Source organism: Corapipo altera, unplaced genomic scaffold, assembly GCF_003945725.1.
Source record: "Corapipo altera isolate COAL_440 unplaced genomic scaffold, ASM394572v1 165, whole genome shotgun sequence".
NCBI classification, from domain to species: Eukaryota; Metazoa; Chordata; class Aves; order Passeriformes; family Pipridae; genus Corapipo; species Corapipo altera.
Window position 1 is genome coordinate 656,030 of NW_020884954.1, and position 20,165 is coordinate 676,194.

The following is a 20,165-nucleotide window of genomic DNA, read 5'->3' on the forward strand; positions in this document are numbered from 1 at the left end:
CAGTTTTGTAGACAAAGACATAACAGGTTCTGATGTCTCGAAGTTGAAGTTAGGCAAATTCAACCCTGAAAGAAGCAATTTCCTAGCAGCAAGGATAATTAAACATTGGATAAATTAGTAGGTGGAAGAAGACACTTGCCATTACCTGGAGTCTTTAAGACAACAAGTGTTGTCTTTCAAACTCACATTGATCCAGCTGCTGGGAAAAAAAATCTGTGACTTCCGTATATGGGTCAGATTAATGGGTTACAGTGGCCCCTTCTGACTGGAAGTCTGACTATATGGGAGGGAAAGTGTTTCTTACTGAAACAAAAGAGTGAGATGACACTTGTTGAGAATACCACACACGGCTCAGGAGAGTAGGGGTTTCAAGACTAGAGTTTGATGAAGGATCAGCAGTTTAACCAGAATGATGAAAGCTGACTGGTAAGGGTGAGAGATCTTCTAACCTGTTTTATGAATTTGACATAGGGACGTATCTTGGTTTACAGAAGTGACATTTTCCAGTGAATAAAAAATGTATTTGAGTGGTGGCCAAAGGAGGAGGTAGAGTGGAATGACTGGAAACAGGCAGCAAGAACAAGCGGGGATATGAGGGTATTGTAAACACAGGTGAAGACAGCCTTGTTTTGTTTGGACGGCCTTTTCTCAGCCACACTTGTGGATTCAGCCCCATTTGCGGTCTGGGAGCTCAGAGAACTTCAGCGTGGACAGGACCAAGTGTTCCCCAGGCACCTCGTGGCTGCAGCTCTGCAGAGAGATCTACTGTGTGCAGGAGCTCAGGTAACTGTGGTTGGAAGGGGAAAATTCTCCTCATCAAACAGGGGTCTTGTTCCATTCCTATCAGGCAACACCCTCTCTACTGTATAGCTTAACAGAAAGAATAACAAAGTCCAAGCTAAAATCCAGTCTGATAATCATGCTCAGTGAAGAACACAGCACACACTTCCTGCTAGTGGGAGCAAACAACCTCGCCCAAGCCAAGGCATGCTCAAGACCAAGGTGCGCTGGAGACGCCAGAATAAAGCCTAAACCATCCGTTTTGTGTGGGAGCAGCTGCCCAAAACCAGCATAGGCTCCAGAGATGCCCTGCACTGGGAAATGTGTAACACGCACCCACCTCCAGCAGGGAGCCCGGGCAACAAACAGCAGAACGTGCCCAAGGAGAGCTCTGATTTCACAGTGAGCGTGGCAAGGGGACTGAAAACAGCAGACAACTGTCCAAGTTACCAGAGAGCAGCCCAGCACCTCAGCTCTTTGTTTTTGCAAACAGGAAATTAAATCCCCCAGCAAACAAAAATCTCTTGAGCAGGCCGGGAGGGAAGGCGGTGGAGCGGTGGCACGAATACCAGGCTGCAGCATGCCCTTATTGAGTTAACTGGGGAAAGAAGGGGGAAGAAGGCGAGTCTCAAAACAGGGCAGTGCTGCTTGTGGGGCCGCCTGGCACCGGTGAGGAGCAAACAGCGTCTGTGCTCTCCCTCTCCTGACCCAGGCCATGAGCTCCGGGGTCCGTGGGGGAGCACGGGCAGGCCCGTGGAAGGGCAGTGGACACCTGGCAGCGGGTTTTAAGGCCACACGTTCAGGGATGGGCAGGGGCATGAGCAGACCCTGCAGGTCGAGCTGTGCCCAGGTGTGAGGGAGCCCTCGGGGGCGGGGGGGGGGGGGGGGCGGGAGGGCGGCGGGGGCCCCCCGCGGGGGGGGGGGGGGGGGGCGGGGGGGGGGGGGGGGTCTGCAGGGCAGCAGGAGCCCCCAGCTGGGGCTGTGTGAGGGCACAGGGGCAGCAGTGACTCCTCCATGCGTGTGGTGGTTCTGCGTGCGGGAACCTTGTGCCTCCGTGAGGAAAGGGGGCACCCCCCGACCGCCGCCCTGGGATCGCGAACACGAGCGTCCCCCACGCCACTGAGGCGGCCCCACGGCCGCGGCTGGAGCGAGGGACTAAACAGCGCCCCAGCGCCAAGGGTCGTTCCCGGAGGGACACCCGCGGGCGAAGCCTCTTCCCGCCCGGGCGCCGGGGCTTTCCCGGGGCCACGTGTGCACGGCAAGGGCAGCACCGCCCCGCCTGGGCCGGCCCGGGGCTCGGCGGGCCCCGCTCTCCGCCCTCCCCTTTAAGGGGAGGGGGCCGGGCCGGCCGGGCCGCCCGCGCTACCTGCGGGCGGGGGCGGGCGCTGGGCAAAGTTTGTCTCTGTGGTTGGCTGCGCCGCGCGGCGCGGCCGGTCGGGGCGGGCGGGCGGCTCCGTGCGCTCGCAGGGCAGCGAGCGAGCGGCCGGGCCAGGAGCGCTGCCTCCTCCCCGGGCGAGCCCAGCGCGCCGCGCCCGCGGTCCCGCCCGAGCGCAGGGGAGAGGCGCCGCGCAGCCCTCACCAGCATGGGGCACCGCGGGGACACGGCGTCCTGCCTGCCGCTCCTCCTGCTCGTCCTGCTGCTGCTCGGTGAGCCCGGGGGTGCGCGGCCGGCGGGGGATTGTGGGGGGTGCGCGGGGAGCGATGGAGGGCGGCCGGGGGTGGATGGGTGCGCTGCCACCTTGGCCGCAGGTAGCGCGGGGGGTCCGGGCGGGGTTCGCCCGGCGGAGCTCGGCCGGGGCGCTGCCCCGCTCGGGGCCGGGCTGTGCCGCCCGCCCGCCCGCCGGGCTGAGCCGGCCCCCGGCGCCGCAGCCCCCCCGGCCCCCGCTGCTCCCTCCGAGGGGTCGCTGCCCTTGGTGTCTCCCCGAAACTTTACGAGGCCTCCCGGCGGCGGGGATGGGCCGTGGAGGTGCTGCCTGGCGCGGTTCGGGGCTCCCCCCGGCAGCCGGGATCCCGCGGAGCCCCGGCGGGGGTAACGGGGCCGTGTGGCTGTAGCGGCTCCTCCGGGACCCGGCTGCGGTCCCTCTGGGGGGGAAGCGGTGAAATTCCACCTGGGACGGGTGAAGGGGCTCGATTGAGGGCCGAGCCGAGGGATCCTTCTCCTCCTGTCCCCGAAGGGGCCCCCGCGCCCTCCTCGGGTTCTCCGGGCTCGGGTTCTCCGGTTCTTCCCGGCGCCCTTCCCGCTTGGCTCCCGGGGTTTGCTGCCTCTGCCGGGAAGTTCTCCCGCCAGGAGATAGCGAGTGATTGTGTAGGTGATGGTTTGTGCCGTGTTCAGGTAATTGTGTAGCTGTCGTTGGTGTGACATGTGGCATTGTTCCTCGCCGGTGTCAGGCAGCGTGCAGAAATAAAGACAGTAGCAGGCACTACACAAAAGGGTGAGTGGGGGTTTTTTTTACGCCCCCCCCCCCCCGTGTTATACTTTTTGCATCATTGATAACGCTGTTACAGAAGTAGCAGTGAGTTTAAGTAGAGAACCAGAAGATTTTTGGGGTTGGCTCTGGGCAGGCAGAGGTACCTCAGTGCTGGTAAGCAAGCATGCCCCCCAAATTACTGTATGCAATTCTCGATTCAGAGCACTTGACTAGTTTCAGGTGGTAAGTGTGAGCCTCTTCCAGATTTCAGGTGGAAGGAGTAACTAATCAGTGCCCCAACCCCATGCTGCAACGTTCTTCTTTAAACAAAACTCTAATCACTGACTTAGTTTGTGCGTGTACTTTTGACTTTGCTATGACTAATTCTTTTTCTTTTTTTTTTTTTTAAAGTCTACCAGAGGTCTTTACTCATGGTTTGGCTGTTGAATCTTTCATAGCCAGGTCTGCAGAGAATAGAGTTACAGTTGAAAAGTCGGCTTCCTAAACCTGGGCTCATCCCAGTCTTTCCTGAGGCTGCTTGCAGGCAATAGGGGCAGAGGTTCTCTGTCTGCAAGTCAAGATCCTACCAGACATAGGTGTCCACTGTGCTTTCTCGTACTTGCATCTGAGGTCAGTCATCTTGTTTATCTCTACAACACAGGCATTCTGCCAGCTGAGGAAACAGTGAAGAGCTGGAGAGCTCACCTTTAGTGTTTTTGTTTAGAAACAGAAAGGGAATAAGATTTTTTTCGAGAGAATGATTTAGTAGGACAAGCGGAAAATCAAGACTCTCAGATGCTCAAGGTCATGCAGCAAAAAGTAAAAACTATTAAGGATGACGCACAACAGGAAAGTTGTTTCCTTCTTAATTCTGGATGAAATAGAACTTAAAATGGGCATGCACAGATGTATGGTCACTGTTCATGATCTGGTTTGTCTGGGTGTTCAGAGTTGCCTTTCAGGAATTGTTTCTTTTAGTAGTTGAAATGGTGCTTTTAAAATTGAAAGTGCTTTTTGTGTGCAGAAAAAAAAACCATCTGAACTTTAGTCTTACTTGTGGTGTGTGCTATGATGTGGCTGGCTATCTTCTGATAAAATTGCTTGGTGGCTTCTATGAGATATTCCAAATGTTAAGAGGTTGGGAAGGTGGTGTTTCTCTCATTCTGGATGGGAGAATTATACTTCTGTGAACCATTTCTAGCAGCTCTTTAATGGAGAGAGAGGCTGGGGCTTTTTGGTAACTAATGTGCTGCAAGTGTTGAGGAATTCTTGTATAAGGGAGGTGGAGGGAAGGAGCTGAGGCATAGGAGAGTTCATCCCTTGGGAGTGCTCAGGCTTGATTGTTTTGGTCAGATGTTTACAAAATAATGCAGCAAAAGGATGCAAATGGCTGAAGTGTTTGGCTGTGGTAATTGAGAATGTTTTATCATCCTTTCTTCTCGATCCAGTACAGTTATAATCTGTTTGGTAAGGAGACTGTGTATCCTAATGGTAAGGCTTTATCTAGTCTCCCTTTTCTTCCCTCCTTTGGTGTGGTTAGATCTTGAGAAGAGAGGGCAACATGAGAGCATTTTGTGCTGCCATTGCCTCTGTTATGTGTGATTTCACTCTGCAGCCAACCTACCTAATTAACCTGTGAAATGCTCTGGAAACCAAAATATCTCTCCTAGGACAAGATAGCCAAAATGCAAAACAGGTATCTGGTGGTTACCAAGGCTCAGACTGTAAAGTAAACAACAAGCCTTCCAGCTCCTGAATTTTTTTTTTCCCCTAGTTCTTGTTTGAGGTTCAAGGTAATCATTTCAGTGGATCTGAAAAAGACAGGTTTTTGTTTAAGTGCAATGGGGCATGAGGAGAGCAGGTACTCAGTAGATCCTGGGGGAGAACCACTGATAATGGGTTTCCTAGAGGTGGCCTCTTTCTTACTACTTTTTAGACCTGTGTGGCACTTTCTGTCCACTATGATGAAAGTCAGTTCCAGCATGCCAGAACCCCAGGAGCCATGTGTTGGAATGAATAAGAGTTACTTCCTACATCTCCTATCTGAAATTATTTTTGTTTCTTTTCCTCAGAAGCTACAACAATTAGTCACTTGAATCAGGGTTTAATTCAAGCTTTGCAATGGAAAGCTTTTGGTAATTACTGTAAGTTATTGTGATCGCGCACTTCAAGGAGAAGTGTGCTTTAATCTTTTCCTGCATTTGCAGCTAAAGTGGAGGCATTAGAAAATGGGAGAGCCTCGAGGTTTAGGGCAGGGAGGCAATGTAAGGATGATTGCCCACGGAGTGTTCAAGGTATACTGGAGTGGAATCTGCTTCCTGTTCCCTTGCTGGTGCCTCTCACCTGCCGGTGAGCCCAGGGCTGGCGCTGGTGGCCTTTGCCTGCCTGCTGCTGGAAGAAGGCAGGCTCAGCTCTTCACTGGTCCTCAGAGAAGGCTCTGACAGCGAGACCTGCCTACCTCTGTTGTAACTTTAGTGGTGGTTAAAAAGGCTCCCAGAGGGGAAATACCAACAAGACTGTCCTGGTCTCAGCAGCTGCAGGGACTGCTGAGGCACTAGAAGCACGCAGTGAGCACTGGAACTGGGTTGGTGAGGCGCTGGAGGGCAGGTGGTGTTGCTGAGGAGGAAGCTTTTTCCCTGTGGTTTTGCCATGCTGATGTATTTTCTTAGTGTGTAGGCTGTGGGAATCAAAGGACTTAACAGTGTAGTGAGTGTTTTTTCCTTTACATCCTGTGTTCTTTTGGGTTGACAAATGGCAGCTTAGTCACCTTTTCTGACTCTCTTGTGTCTCTGCAGGTGCCTGTCTAGGGCTCCTTTTTAGGGACTGTGGGTGCTTTTTCTGAAATTCTTCGACCTTGTTCTCCAGGTTTCTCGATGGCTGCGTTTCAACGTAGCAACAGCTTGCTCTCTTTAGGTAGCCTCTGTTGTATTTGGCTCTAATCCCTGAACTGAGGTATAAACCTGCCTGAACAAGATTTGAGGTAAGCAGTAGGGGTCATTTAAAAATGCAGCTACATGCTTGATTAGAGGGGAATGTTCTTAAGAAATAGTATATATCCACCTGTCTAGCTATATAAACAAACATTCAGGGACGTTTGAGATTTTAGCTTTCTAATAGATGTATTTGTTGATCTGTTTTTGTGTGGTTGTTTTTGTTATTTTACAGTTGTTTGTTTTTTTCCCCCCCAATCTCCACAATCCTTGTCAAACACTAACCTGCAAAACAGAAATTTTTTTTTTGTTTTTTTTTTTTTGGAAGGGAAATGGCTACATATCTCAATAAGATATTTTTAGAAAGTGAACATTTCAGTTGTCTTGTTTTAGATGCCTTTCAGTGATATATTTTATTGTGTGTGGAGTTCTTTGTTTTAGAAGGGAGAGAAAGGGGGACACAGTGTCTGAAAATGCGAATTCTTTCCGATTATGTGTGGAAGTCAATTGCTTGAAAGTTAAGTTGGAGAGAACTTGAGGAAAACAATAATAACATGAACTGGGTCAAAGTAGGGGTTAGGTCAGTGACTATAAAAGTCTCCAGTACTTTCAAAACAAAGATATTAGGTGGAGTATAAAGGAAGAAAGGAAGACTGTATATTGTAATGCAGATAAAAATATCTGTTTAATACTTTGCTTTTGACTTTTGTTGGAGATGATGCAGTTACTTATCAGGCCCCTGGCAGACGTTCTTATTTCTTAGACCTGCGGTAGTAAACGATAAAGTCAGTTTTATAGAGACCTGTGAGGTGAAATTGTCTCAGCATACCAATTTTTCCATTTCCGTCCAAGAATAAGCAGTTTTATGCATGATCCTGCTTCCTAACCTGAATAAGGTACCACAAAACTGGGTATTGAACAAGCCAGGAAGAGATTGTGGCATAAGCAGGTTTGGGGTTGTTAGAATCTCCTGCCATAAAGAAGGAATGAGCTTGTATCAATGAGATACTAAGTTCTCCATCTCGCCATTTTTTTTTTCTAGTTGACTCTTTAGAAAACCTCAAATTGTACCTTTCTTCCAAGATTTGAACACCTGCTGAGAAGAGGCTTTAAAATAATGAGATAAAGTTTTAATACACTTTATGCATTATGTTTTGCAAGGAGCAAAGGTAGAAAATCAGTTTCAGAACAAACTGCATTTGGGATAGGTTGAACTGAAAAATAGCTGCTCAGATGCCAAAAGATAATGTCTTTCCACATCATCAGCATATCTAAAATAAGATAAGAAGCAAGACAGAGGTTATGGAACTTAAAGTTTCTTGGCTTTTTGAGTTTCATATCAGAAACTGTCTTGTTCATTTACATGTAAGCTTTCATAATTGTAAAGCATGACTGATTTCTTCTAAATGAAGTCTGTGACAAAAGAAAAAAGGATAACCTTTTTTTTTTTTTCTCCACTGAAGCTGGAAGAGGTTTCAAAGCTGGGTTTCCAGTGGAAACCGTAATCAACTTTGAGCATAATCAGAATGCTGTAGTTAAAAGTGAGCTGGATGGAAGGTAGAACCGGTGTTGCTAAATGCCTTTGTTGAGTCTTGTGAAGTTCTAAAGCCATATGGTGATGCTTTTAGATTTGAGTTGATGTAATTGCCATGGGGACTGCTTGAAACTTGAGGTAGTGCTGCAGTCGACGCTCCTTTTCATTACACTGGATGAGGCAAGTTGCTGGGAAAGTCTTACGTGACAGGGTCTGAGGAAGCAGCCTGGGGAACAGTGTCTTTTGTGTGCAGCAGTGGCAAAATACTGCTGCAGAAATATGAAGAACTGCTGAAGCAAGCTGAAGTGTTTGACTAGTGATAATCTCTGTGGCCAGATGGAATTTGCATGGATGCTCTAAAGGGTCTGAACTGCTAGCTGAGCTCTCGGAGGAAGAGGTAAGAAAGACACACAATCCTGGACAGGATTTCCTTTAAAAAGGAATCTGAGGGTGGTTTTTGGAATTAAATGACTTGTGAACTTCAGGAATGAGAACTAATTAAAGACTGGAGCTCCCAGGCAAGCTGTCACAGCTGCTGATAGGCAGGGCTGCCAGCAATGCCTGTAGTATATCTGCTTGTTACTCTTTGTTATGAGTGCCATCTCTTAAATTGTTTATTATTCTGCAAGGCTTTAGGCATTCATGCTGAAATTTTCTTGGCTGGATGTCTACCACAGGTTGGCTATTTTTTTTTTTCCCCAGGAAACACCACCCACTCTCCCCCTTCCCTTAAAAAGTGCCAGTATTTCCAATAGTTGCTCTTGGGGAGGGTGCAAGGAGAAGTTTGTTGGGCTTTTTCCTTTTCTTTTTGATTCTTGCATGTTCTAGTCTTTTCTTTCTCCTCACTCTTGAACCAATAGTAATCTCAGCTGCAAAACTGAGAGGTTCTAGCCCCTCCATGGTTTAGAACAAGAACTGGAAATTTGGCTGGAGAGTTAACTTTGCATCAAGAATGTGGCTTTTGCTGTTCTTAGGAAAATGTCCAAATTTGGCCACATTTTAAGACTTGGAAAAGCATCAGTTTGTAAAAGCTTAGTAGGGAATTAGTCTCAAGTCCCTGGAGAAAGCATTCTGTCATTGCTTTTAAGGTGTCAAAGGATTACAGCTGTAATTGGGGGCAGAGAAATAACACCCTTCTTTTTATTCCAATTTGAGATTTCTGTAAATGTGTGTGAAGTCCTTTTCTTCTTTTGCTTCTGTTCTTTTTTCTCTCTCTTTTTGCTAAATTGCCCAGTGTTGGGGAGATGGGCTGGTCTGTGTGGATCACTGATTGTAGCTGCTGTGAGAGTCTGCTGCTTGTAGCACACAAAGTGTGTGTGTGTGTGTGTGTATATATATATATGATCTTTCTTACATGTAGCTTTAAAAAAAAAAATCAATGTAAACTTTGTGTGGCTTTTAACTTTTGTTCTCTGGCTTCTCTCAGGCTTTCTTTCCCAGGTATCCATCATTGTCCTTCACTTCACACTGGCTGTAAAACAACTCCTGCTGCTACAGTTGGCTCTTATGGCACTCTTCCTTTAACAGGCTTGATTAGTCTGGACTTGCCTTTCTGCCGACTTTTTCTTAAAGACGTGCTTTAGCTGTGCTGCTTAGCGCTTGATTCATGACTGCGATTTGCATGCTCTTTGAGTCGCTCTTTTCTTGCCATATCAGTAGCCATGAAAGAGAGTTTGCTGGAACCATCGCTGGGGGTCGTGTTGGTTAGCAAGGGTCCGGCTCTGACAAAAGCTGGCTCTGCTTAGGTTTGCCGGTCTTAAAAACCAGTAATTGCCGATGTAAAGGACTTTTGTTTCCGTGCGTGTTCCACTGTTAGCTCCAACTGCAGAGATTTAGCGTCGTGTTTCAGTCGGTCTTTGATGCAATGTGGCTGTGGGGAATCTTTGAGCAGGCTGTAACGCATTGTTCTCCTACACGCATTAAAGTGATTGTTGCAAGAGAGGCATCCGCGGGGACCTCTGCCAGCTCCTTATTGATGTGTGCAGTTTCATCTATTGACACACTACCCTTCATTATTGCACACTGAATCCTATGGCAGTGGAATTTGCTATTAAATCTGCCCTGCAAAAGGGAATTGGCAGGAGCTGCTCTAAAAGCAGCGTGACCCCTGCGTTTGCAAAGAATAGCTTCTAAATATGAAACAGATGCTGAACTAATGGAGGATGCTTCCTAAATTTTCAGGGTACCAAACATAATAATTTTGAGCAGAAATTCAGAATTTGCTTAATTTGTGAATGATCATTTAAGTTTCAATACCCCTTTTCTTCCCCCCAAAATGTATTTCTGATTAGTACCTATATCTGTGCTTGAATGCAGCGAGTAATACTGAGGTGAAAATAGGGAATTGTTTGTTAATGGAAACTGTTAGAACAAACAGTGAGGTGTTAGTCTTTCTGTCTGCACTCTAATCCTCCTCCCAGTGCTAGGGGGTGGCAGAGGTGGTGTATTTCCTTTGCCTCTTGCCATTGCCACGAACTCTTTTGTGCTTTCAGAGCACCACCCGTAATTTTTACCAGGATGTTATGACATCCACCATCCCTGAAAAGAATCTTATGTTCTTCAGAAGCCCAGTGACACAGTTGTATTGGGAGGTGATGTCAGTGGATGGAATTTATGCCTGTGTAAAGAGCCTTTATGTTACATATACAGTGTTCACGTTCACACACACTTCATATGGAGGTCTAAATTAATGCAGAGTAAGAAACCTGTTGCATCAACCTTGTTCCCTTTGATCTCAGGGTTGGGTTCTAGACAAGGCATGCTATACCTTTTGGCATAGAGAGCTTAAGTGCTTAGAACAGGCTTTATGGGTGAGAAAATGAAGAGCATGAGAGCTTATCAGAGCTAAAATCACTCTGTGATTGTCTGGAGGTGGAAGGTAGCCAGGTAAGCCTGGGTCTTTCATGTCTGTCACAAAGCAGGGCTGTCACCAAAGCTATTGACTAAGCCATGGTTGCTGGCTACTGTATTGATAGGCACCTGTCAATAGTTGCAAAGCTGCTGATGTCCCTGGGTTTGTGGGTTTATTTATTTATTAAAAAAAAAAAAAAAGTTGAGAAAATAGCATATATAGCCAGGGGTCAATGGGCACAGAAGTGTGGCTGTTGCTGTAAGTTAGAGGTGGGGGAAGGAAGGTGAGGAGAGATTACTGGAGCACAACACACTTCCCAGAGAGAAAGGAAAGTGGGGGAATAGCTTGTTGAAAATGGAAGAATTGGTTTAAAGTGTGTCTGTGCGAGATGGTGATGCTGGGGCAGTTATCCCCACAAAACAGCCTTGGTAAAAAGCCACAGGTATCTTAAAGCTCTGCAAGCAGAGCTTGACATACCCTAGTTTTCTAAGCAAAGTTTTCTGCTCACCACTGGCAGGTAAATGGAATATCTAATTGTAGGCTCCTGCAGAGTTTAAAACAAGGACTGAAGTGTGATGCGTGTGGCTGCAGGGTATGCTGTGGCATCTGAGTTGATGCTGGTGTCTACCTTTTAACTCTGAAAGGGAGGGGGGTGAGGGGGGAGCTGCAATAACTCTGTGAATAGAGTTACTGGGTGGGGATGGCCTTCCAAAATAGCCAAAGAACAAATGAGACTTCAGATGGTACCCTGGTTCCTGCTTATGACCAGAGGCTGCAGGGCATGTACCTGTTCCAGACTTTGCCCTGTAAACCTATAAGGATCAACAGAGATTGGCCAAAGCTACTTAGAAAGTAGCTGTTAGAGTTAATTTTGAAGTATTTTTCAGTGACCCTCCTCTTGATGTGAGCAGTCAGCTTTTAGTTTGATTTTTCTTCCTGTCTGAAGCAGTGGAGAGACACCTCCTTGTGCATCTGGGCAAGGGCTGGTGACCTGCAGATGGATTTAGGGCAGGTACACAGAGCCCTTCTGTGCCCAGACTCGTAAGGTAGATCCTTTCCTTGCTTTAACAATTCCTACCCAGAATAAGAAACTGGTCCCCTTCCATGGACTTTGGCATGTGCATGTTCCATAAAAGTCATGTGCTGGCTTCTCCTGTGTTTTTTCTTCTTTTGTCTCACTTCTGGTGCCTTGGGATGAGAACTGGCTTTGCATATGTAGGTTTGGCCAAAGTCCAGCATGAATTCTGTTCTCACATGAGTGGCAGTCTGGGGTCAGCACTAATCCTCCAGTGTCAGGGCTGCCTTGTTGCTGTGGGATTTCACTTGCAGTCCCAAGTGGGACTTTGGTCAAGTGACTGTCATAAGTACACAGTTGTTTCTTGGAATTAAAGCTCTGCAACTGAGGTTTGCACCTCAGAGGACTCTGGTAACAGGAGACATCCTGGGACTGCCCCTTGTGCTGAAGCAATGCGTTCAGAGAGGCTGTTTGCTGGGCAGGTGATCAGTCATGGAGCTACAGGACAAGCCTTGCAGAGCAGTTTGTCATGGGGGTGGGAAGGTATTTGGAAGTTTTGGCAGGGAGGAAGCAAGGGCCCAAGCTGCAGATTCTGTAAATGGCTCTTCTGATGAAGAGCACTTCGTGCTGATGACTTTTTCATCTTGTTCTGGTGGCATAAGATTTTTTTTTGACCTTCGGTGTGCAGGAGGGAGGGTAAAAAAAACCCCAACCAAAACCAAAACCAAACAAAAAATCACACCTGGGATACCTGAGTGTGAGGAGAAGGGTCCATAGGCTTATAGAATATCTAGCAGTGACACATGCTGAATCCAACCTTGTGTCTGTCTGTCTATCTATCTATCTTTTGCTGGGCTTGTGTAAAATTGAATTACTGGTTTTGCTTCAGTTCAGTGAATCTGCTGGCCTGAGTAAAATAGCAGCAGGTCTGGGTGGCATTCTAGTCCACAGGGTTGCCCTCTAAACGAGGCTGAGTGAGCTTGGTACCCCGTGTTTTACATAAAACAGCTGGATGTGTTGGCTGTGGCTGACATGTACACGTGGAGGCTGTCAAGGGGACAGTCTGCCCTGTTTCTGACTGTTCGGTTTGTATGGGTGAGTGAAGAACTTTGGCCTTCAAAGTTACATGGGTGCTTCTCAGTACTACATAACATCACTTCCTTCTGCATTTCCCCAGCAATTGCTGTTTGAACATGCATTATAAATGTGAAAGGCTCATGAATTGATGATTGCTTTCAATACATACAGCCAAGGAGATTTTTAACTTGTGGTAGTTAATGCCCTGCCTTTAAGACCTCTTGTGCAGTCCTGGATGCATGTCACCAGATTATGAGAGGAAACAGCCTGATGATAGTGTCTGTGTCTTTAGTGAGACTGCTAAATTCCTCACAGGCACCTGTATGTACCCCTTCTCTTGTAATTTGATATAAAATTTGCTCCTGTTACGTTTACCACATTTAAAACAGATCTCTAGCGCTTCCTGAGAGGCAGTGGTGTGTCTGGGTAGGTCATGCTGGGTTTGAATAGTTGTTCCACTTTGCACATCTCTAGTCTGGCTGGCTGTGTTCTTGTTCTCCTGTGGCATTTTGTTTGGTTCATGCCTTTAATGTAGCTTGGAGGATTGGTGGGAGCTTGTGGGGGATCTGTCTTTCTGCTTCAGCAGCCTCTGCCATGGGAGCCTGAGACTGTCTCCTAGCCAGCCTGCCTGGACTGAGGTGGTTCTCCTTCTTGAAAAAGATGGCATGCATGCTTTGTATTGAGATAGATAAAGGGCAGTGAATACCTGCTGGGAAACCTGAATAGCACTCAGGCAGAATTCTGCTTATCTGGTGGTATATATTGTTGGCGTTTCTAGGAGAGTAGAATCTCTCTCTTGCCCTCTTTCAGAACATCTGTTACTGTGCATGAAGTCATCTTTTGCCTTCCTTTTTTCCCCTCCATTTGAATCCACTTCTACCTAAATAGTCGTCTTTGCAGCATCAGAAGTGTGAACGCCAGCAAAGATTTTTCTCAGGTCGACTTGGGTGTTTTGTTCTGCAGGAAAGTCACTATGGGCAGAAGCAGTGGAGTGTGTACTTGTGATAGGGCAGAACGGTGAGAGACTGTGGGACTTGAGCTGAGCTGCCTTTGAGCTCATTGTGGCAGAATGATAGCAAAGGTGTAAGAGGTTTTTTTTCAATAGGATCTCGTTGCCTGTGGAACTTCGCAGAAGTTTCTTACTGCATCTGTTTCAGAAAAAGGACGTGTGGCATCTCTTCTGACTGTCACAGCTGGCCTGATGAAAGAGCTCTGACAAATATTGCCTTAGAGCACTGTGGCTACTTAAATATTACTACTGTGTTTCACTGAAATTTTGGGCTAAGCTGTATAAATATGTACCCTTCCTATGGAAAACAGGGTTCTGAGTATAACCTCAGCTGAGTTCTGCTGCTTAACAGAGGTTTGTTTCGGTGATAACCAGTTGACTGACCACGCCTGTGACTCTTCCTGAGCCGTCAACTGCGTACTTACCTTTTCTTGAAGCCTGTGTCAGCTAGGAAAGAACTGGGTTTGATGATTTACAGCACCGTGCCCGAGAGATGTCTTTCCCATTCACATTTTGTAATCTGAATAATGTGATGTGAGCACAGCTTTGTTAGATTTGTAAACTCGTGTGATGATTAGAAGGGAAGAATATATCTGCCAGGTGGATTAATGAAGATGGTTCTTTTCATCAGTAGAGAGATTTTTTTTTTTCAATAGGATCTCAGAGAATTCTGGGAGATCTCACTGATTGTACTGAGAAACTGTAGATGATGGGCAGGTAGTGAATTTCTTGCATTGAACTGCTAAAAGATGAAAGTACAGTAGTGTGAGCAGGGTAGGCAGAAATACAAATACCTTAAAACTGCCCAGGGAAGATAATTACTCAAGTGTTAAACTGATTTATTCTCTTTGGTAAAGAGGATCTCCTTTTACAATAAAGGCAATGAGTGCTGCTTTTCAACCTAGGGACAGACTGGACTTCTGTACTTTAATACTTCCTAGCAATCCCTTGTCCAAAGCTTATTTATTCCTTGTGAAAAGAACAAAGATCTTGAAATAATCTGTGTTTTGTCTGGGGAAAGGCAAAACCTGATCTGGTTGTGTGCTTTGTACCCTGCATTTTGACTCTTGGTAGGCTTAGGCTATAAAACTAGAAACAGTGGAGGCATTTATTGGCTGCTCTTGCATTGCACTGTGGCGAGTGCTCTTCTGCTAGAAGTCTTTGAAACGTCATCATTTGATGTTGTGGATTTTAACAAGTTCAAGATGCTGGGAAATGCTCTTCAGATTATTAATCTCTGTTCTTATTTCTGAAAAATTAAGCAGGGAGGCAGGAGGTGAGGTGGGAGGAAAGTTGTATAGTGAACTAGAGCTCTGTAAATTCTGCATGTACCTTCTGTTTAGGTCTTCACTAGCAACAGGAGTGCCTTTTGTTATTTTCTTGTAACAGTTGTAATCCTGATTGGTCTCTAATAATAAATAAACTTTCTACAGGATAGTGCTGTTAACATGATTTATGACTGCCATTCCAACAAGAGAGCTAAACCCAACTGGTTTTGGGATGTAGTAAAATAAAAATATAGTGAGGTGTGTAAGTAGTACTTAGGAGCTCTAAAATGTGAATTTACCAACAGTGAAGAAATTAAAAGGGAAATAAACAGTTTTGCTTTATTTATGTATGAAAGGCTTGTCAGTCTCATTGTTATGTATTGCTGACATTGGACATTGTTAGGTGCAGACCTGGGAGGAGGACACTTTATTTTTAAACCATCCATTGAGAAATCTGAGTGCATGTATAGTGTGTCTCTCTTAGAGTATTAATGAAGGTGTATCTCCTTTTCTTTTGCCCAGTGGGACTTAGATATAACACTGACTTTTTTTGAACAATGCTCTCTCTACAGATGTTATTATGAAGCATGAGAGCAAGGAGAATTTCCTGATACTGCACAGCATTCAGTCCCTTACTTGTTTATCCTTCATTTCTGTTTTCTTTCTGTTTTCTTAGGTGTAGGTCCATGTTTTGTGCTGGCATTCTGAAGGATGTGTCAGTTCATGTAGTCTCTAGTGCTAAGGCTGGTGAACAGGTCTCCTTGACTTGACATGGCTTCCAGGATATGTTCTGATAAAGGGTTCAGGGTTTTCTCTCTTCATTGGGACAGCAGTGCTTCATGCTTTGGCTTCCTGGGCCTAATCAGAAGTACCTCTGGGGAGTATGAACTCTCCCAGTGCATTGAGTACATCCTTTCTTACCTGAGGGCTGTTTGCCCTCAAGTGAAGGGGACAGTTCAGGGAGACACTTGTTTGCTAGAAATCTCAAAGGTGCTTAAAAGCTACTACTAAGACTCCTCTCACAGTTTAAAAGCATGCACTGCTAAGTCTAGTGTCTGTAGCAAAGTCCATCTACAGCTTTTCAGGTGAATTTCAGCACCCTTAACTTCCTAAACTGGTGATCTACTTTCCACTTCTGCACTCTGTATTTTATGTTGGTAGCTGCTGTGATTGAACTAGACATAATTTCTTTTCCACTGATATTAAAATTATTGTTTGCGTTAATACAGTGGTTGGTAGAGACTTCTGAGGCTTAGTCTGCAGTGCACTATTGCTTTTGGAATGTGCATTTGAAACTTGAAATGTTGTCTGTAGTTATGATGCTATGTATGTGTCCCAGAGCAGGATCCACAGAATGGCTGGTGTGCTGTCCTCTGGGGTGAAGTTTGTCTGTAGAGTCTTTTGTTCTGTTGAACAATGTTATTATGGGACACAACTGTTCTTTCTGACACAGCAAATGTGAGGATGCCTAGGGTGCAGGCAGTCTGCTGTCTGCTTCAGTGTAAGCTGATTATAAGTGTTAGTTACTGAATAATTTCAGCATATCTCAAGTTTCACCCAAATATTAACAGCTACTTATTCTGTACGTAGGTTGTCTTGTTAAATAGTGTAACCTAGAATAGTTCTACAAGGAGACTGGAGCAGAAAAGAAACAATTAAGCACTTTCCCTCTGGGTGTCTTTCAAAAATTGTATTCTCCTCCTCTTGCTATTTTAATGTCATGTTGGTTCTCTACCCTCGTTTCATGCTCAAAAGGATTCCCTTGCTTTAGACTTTTGAGTTACTTGAAAATTCTGTGTTCTTTCATTCCATTTTTTCCTCTATTCTTACTGCTGGGCCCAGCCTGGGTGCCACTGAGGAGCAGCAGTTAGTAAAAGGGTGCAGCTGCAGAAGTGAGGGAGGGCTGACACTGAAGATCCATCCGTTCATTCCCGTGTCTTGCCTCGGATAGTGGCCACGAGCAGGAGCCTAGGGAAGAGTGAGTGCAACCTGTTGCTACCCTAGTGTATCATCTCCTGATCATCTGTAGCTTGGAAACTTCTTAAGTTAGAGGTGGTATCCTCACAGAATCACTGGATGGTTTGGGTTGGAAGGGACCTCAAAGGTCGTGTAGTTCCAACCCCCCTGCTGTAGGCAGGGACACCTTCCCCTAGAGCAGGATGTTGAAAGCTCCATCCAGACTGGTCTTAACCATGCTTAACCTTGGCTAATTGCTCCAGGTATTTGCTGTCTCATGGCTGTTGCATTGGACCACCTCTGAAGTTTTGTCTTCTGAAATGTTCTGGGTGATGGCACCTCTTAGCCTGTGCGTTAACTTTCCCTTTCTCTTTTAGCACCTGTGGTATTGACTGTCAAATGCTGAGCTTGCCAATGACAGCAACAAAGTATCTGCCTCCAAAATACATTTCTTAAATGTGTCATGGGAATAACAGGAAACATTTTAAGGGGTGTATTTAGGTGCGCTTAGCTGAAAACTAGTAGTTAAAGGCTGAAACCTAAACTCTACTAAGACTCCAAGGGGTAATATGTTGTGGTAGTCTTTTAATACATGTCTAGATCTGCATTTTCCCATGTCTAATTGCATTAAATTCTCCCAAAAGCTTAAATGTGTGTGACATGCTGTAGTGCTACGTGTTACTGTGTGTCCCAAGGAGGCTATTCTGAATTGGTTCTAGAAGTAAGAGCACGTACTGCTGCAAACACTGCGAGTTAATCAAAGCAGATAATGGTGAAAACTTGCTGGCATATAATCTAAAGGGAGAAAACACTTTCAATTTGTGATGGGGAACATGAAAAGACCGCTGGTCTTGTTTGGCCAGGTGCTGAATTGATGAGCCTTGCTATTCCACTGCTGCAGGTAACAAAATACCTGCACTGAATACAGGGCAGGGTTTTCAGAGGTGATGGGAGGCTTGAGGCTGAAAGCCTGAAACTTTACAGAGGAGACTTGGTTCCCCAGAAGGTTAATGCTCAGGGCTTTTTGATAATTGAATCTCTTAATTTCTTGAACTAGCAAACTTTTGTCACAAGAGTGATTTTGTTCTGGTTTTTCCTTGCTCTAGAAGGCACAAGTAGAAAAGTGTTTGTTTTGCTCCAGGACTGGGGTAATTGGGAGCGGAATTGTACCAGGTGCTTGCTCAGTGCTTTGCTGGTTTCTGAGTCTCTTGTGTGTTGTCCACATGCACGTACCCGCCCACCTGTTCCAGAAAGTCTCTTCTTTTGTCCAGTTAAATTAATCTTCCAGTAAGTTAAACAGCAGCCGCGTACAAGACTGTTTCCTTTCACGTGTGAGAACAGCTTTCTAGAGGTAAAATTCAGAGGCACAGACAGCTAATTACACAGATAATTTGCCTTCAAGCTCTTGGAGTCAGTGGATGCCAGGAAATTTTTGACTCTTGCATGCTTTTTTGAAAATGTTGGCTGTTAGATTTGTTGAGCAGGGATAAGTGATGCTGCGAAGTGTGGGTGGATTTCATATCCTACCCGTACATGTGTTCATGGCTTAGCTCACACTTGTGATTTAGGGAGGAGTTTCCATTTCCACTCTGAAGTTCAAACGTGAACAGTCATTTAAACATCCTTTAGGAGCACAAGCATCCTTTAAGAGCACACAGGTTGCACCTTCTTTACCGTTTTAGTTGGAGAGGATTGAATTTCTGAGGTGAATCTCCTCACGGTCCCAGTTTCCGCACATTGTTTTTACTGGGAAGCAACCTGTGTGTGCAGTTAGCATTCCTGTGGATGTAACTGAGCCAGAAGTGTCACTCTAGGAGCATATCTGCTGTGCTTCAGGTGCCTTGGGTATTTGGCCCATGGCACCAAACCTGGTCCGTTGCAAACCCCCAAACATGCACAGTGTGATTTTTGGGGATTCAGCACCAGTTGCCCTCTACAGCCTTTTCTCCTTTTGGACTGTGCCAGGTGCTAAAGTAGACAGTTGTGCTAGTCTTAATTTTATGTGTGATGGGGAATATATATTTTTTTTCTTTCTTTTTAAATGTTAGTGAAGTAAATAAACAACCTATCTTGAGTTCTGTCTACTGATCTAAAACCTTACTCTCAGTTTTCAGGAGTCTTAATGAAATCTGTGTTGGTATTTGTCTCTTTGAAATAATGAAGAGTGCTGTGGCATGCCTGTTTTCAAAGCCAGCTGTTTTGCAGACCCATCTGGGGGTAATTTTATTTAACGGTCTGTGCGGGGGTTGCACAGACCCTCTTAAAGACCTTGACTGGAATCCCTGGTGTGCCTTCTAGATGTTGTTTTATGTCCCTGACCTCTCATCTTTTTCTTGTCCAGACCTCTTTCCTCCTCTTGCTTTGGGAGAAACAATACTGTAATGAAAAATGTCTCTTCCTGAAAGGGGTGATTTTTTTTTTTTCATACCAGAGATGAGATTGCTGCCTTTTCCAGGGCAAGAGAGTTTCTCATCGTCTCTGCCACAGCAAACAGAAGCTCAGAAGCAACAAGTAGTGTAAATACCTTGCAGTCCTGTTCTCAATTACAGAATTAGTTATGTAAATCTTGTATTAAAGGAGGAAGAGCCCTGATGTCTCTTAAATCATGCTCTCTGTGTGCACACATGCGTGTACAATTCCTTGTCTAGGAGAAAAATATCTGTGCTCCTGACATGCAGGCTCCACAGAGATTAGCATACTAAACAGCATTGCTCGGCATGACCTGGAATTGGCTTTTAGGGGCTAATTGGATCTATGGACTTTGAGAGAAGGGGTTGGAAAACATTGGCCTCTGGTTTTCCACATTGCAGACAACAATATGGATGTGATGGTTGTGTGGCTGTCCAAATGAAGTCCTCTGGGGGCACCAGTTGGTAGAGCACAAACAAGGTAACTATTCGGTATTGACTTATGTCTTCTTTGCCTGGCTGTACGTATCTTTTTGTTTTCGGCTTTATGCAAAGAAAACAGCGTGATCCAGTGAAATGAGCACTAAGCCTGAAACCAGGAATGCCTGTAATCTGTTCCTAACTGTTCCTGTTTTCCTGCAGAAGGTTTGGTCTCATTGGTTCATCTGTCCAAGCAGATCTGCAGCTGAAGACCTGGCAGTAGGTGTGCTACTGCGCTTGCCTGCGTGTGCCAACGGGGCACGGGCACTCATCCCCATGCCATAACACCCACTCTGTGTGCATCTACCCTTGGCATCCTTAATGGGGCTGCTTGCTTGGAGATTATTTATGGTGAAGATGAGACTGTTAGATAATTAAATTACAGACGAGAAGGGATTACTCTATAAACTCTGAGATCCATCCCTCCGCTGGCTCCCGTGGTTGCACAT

General features: G+C 45.9%; 1 protein-coding gene across 2 annotated transcripts in view; it reads left to right on the forward strand.

Moving 5' to 3' along the window:
* Positions 1 to 2,343: 2,343 nt before the first annotated feature.
* The window catches only part of PTGFRN (prostaglandin F2 receptor inhibitor), a 67,917-nt gene continuing 50,095 nt past the window's right edge, over positions 2,344 to 20,165 (forward strand). For both annotated transcript variants that reach the window (XM_027663610.1, XM_027663611.1), the window contains exon 1: positions 2,344 to 2,427. In XM_027663610.1, the coding sequence (XP_027519411.1) occupies positions 2,364 to 2,427 (64 nt within the window). In that variant the 5' untranslated portion in view covers positions 2,344 to 2,363. The remainder of the gene's footprint in view (positions 2,428 to 20,165) is intronic.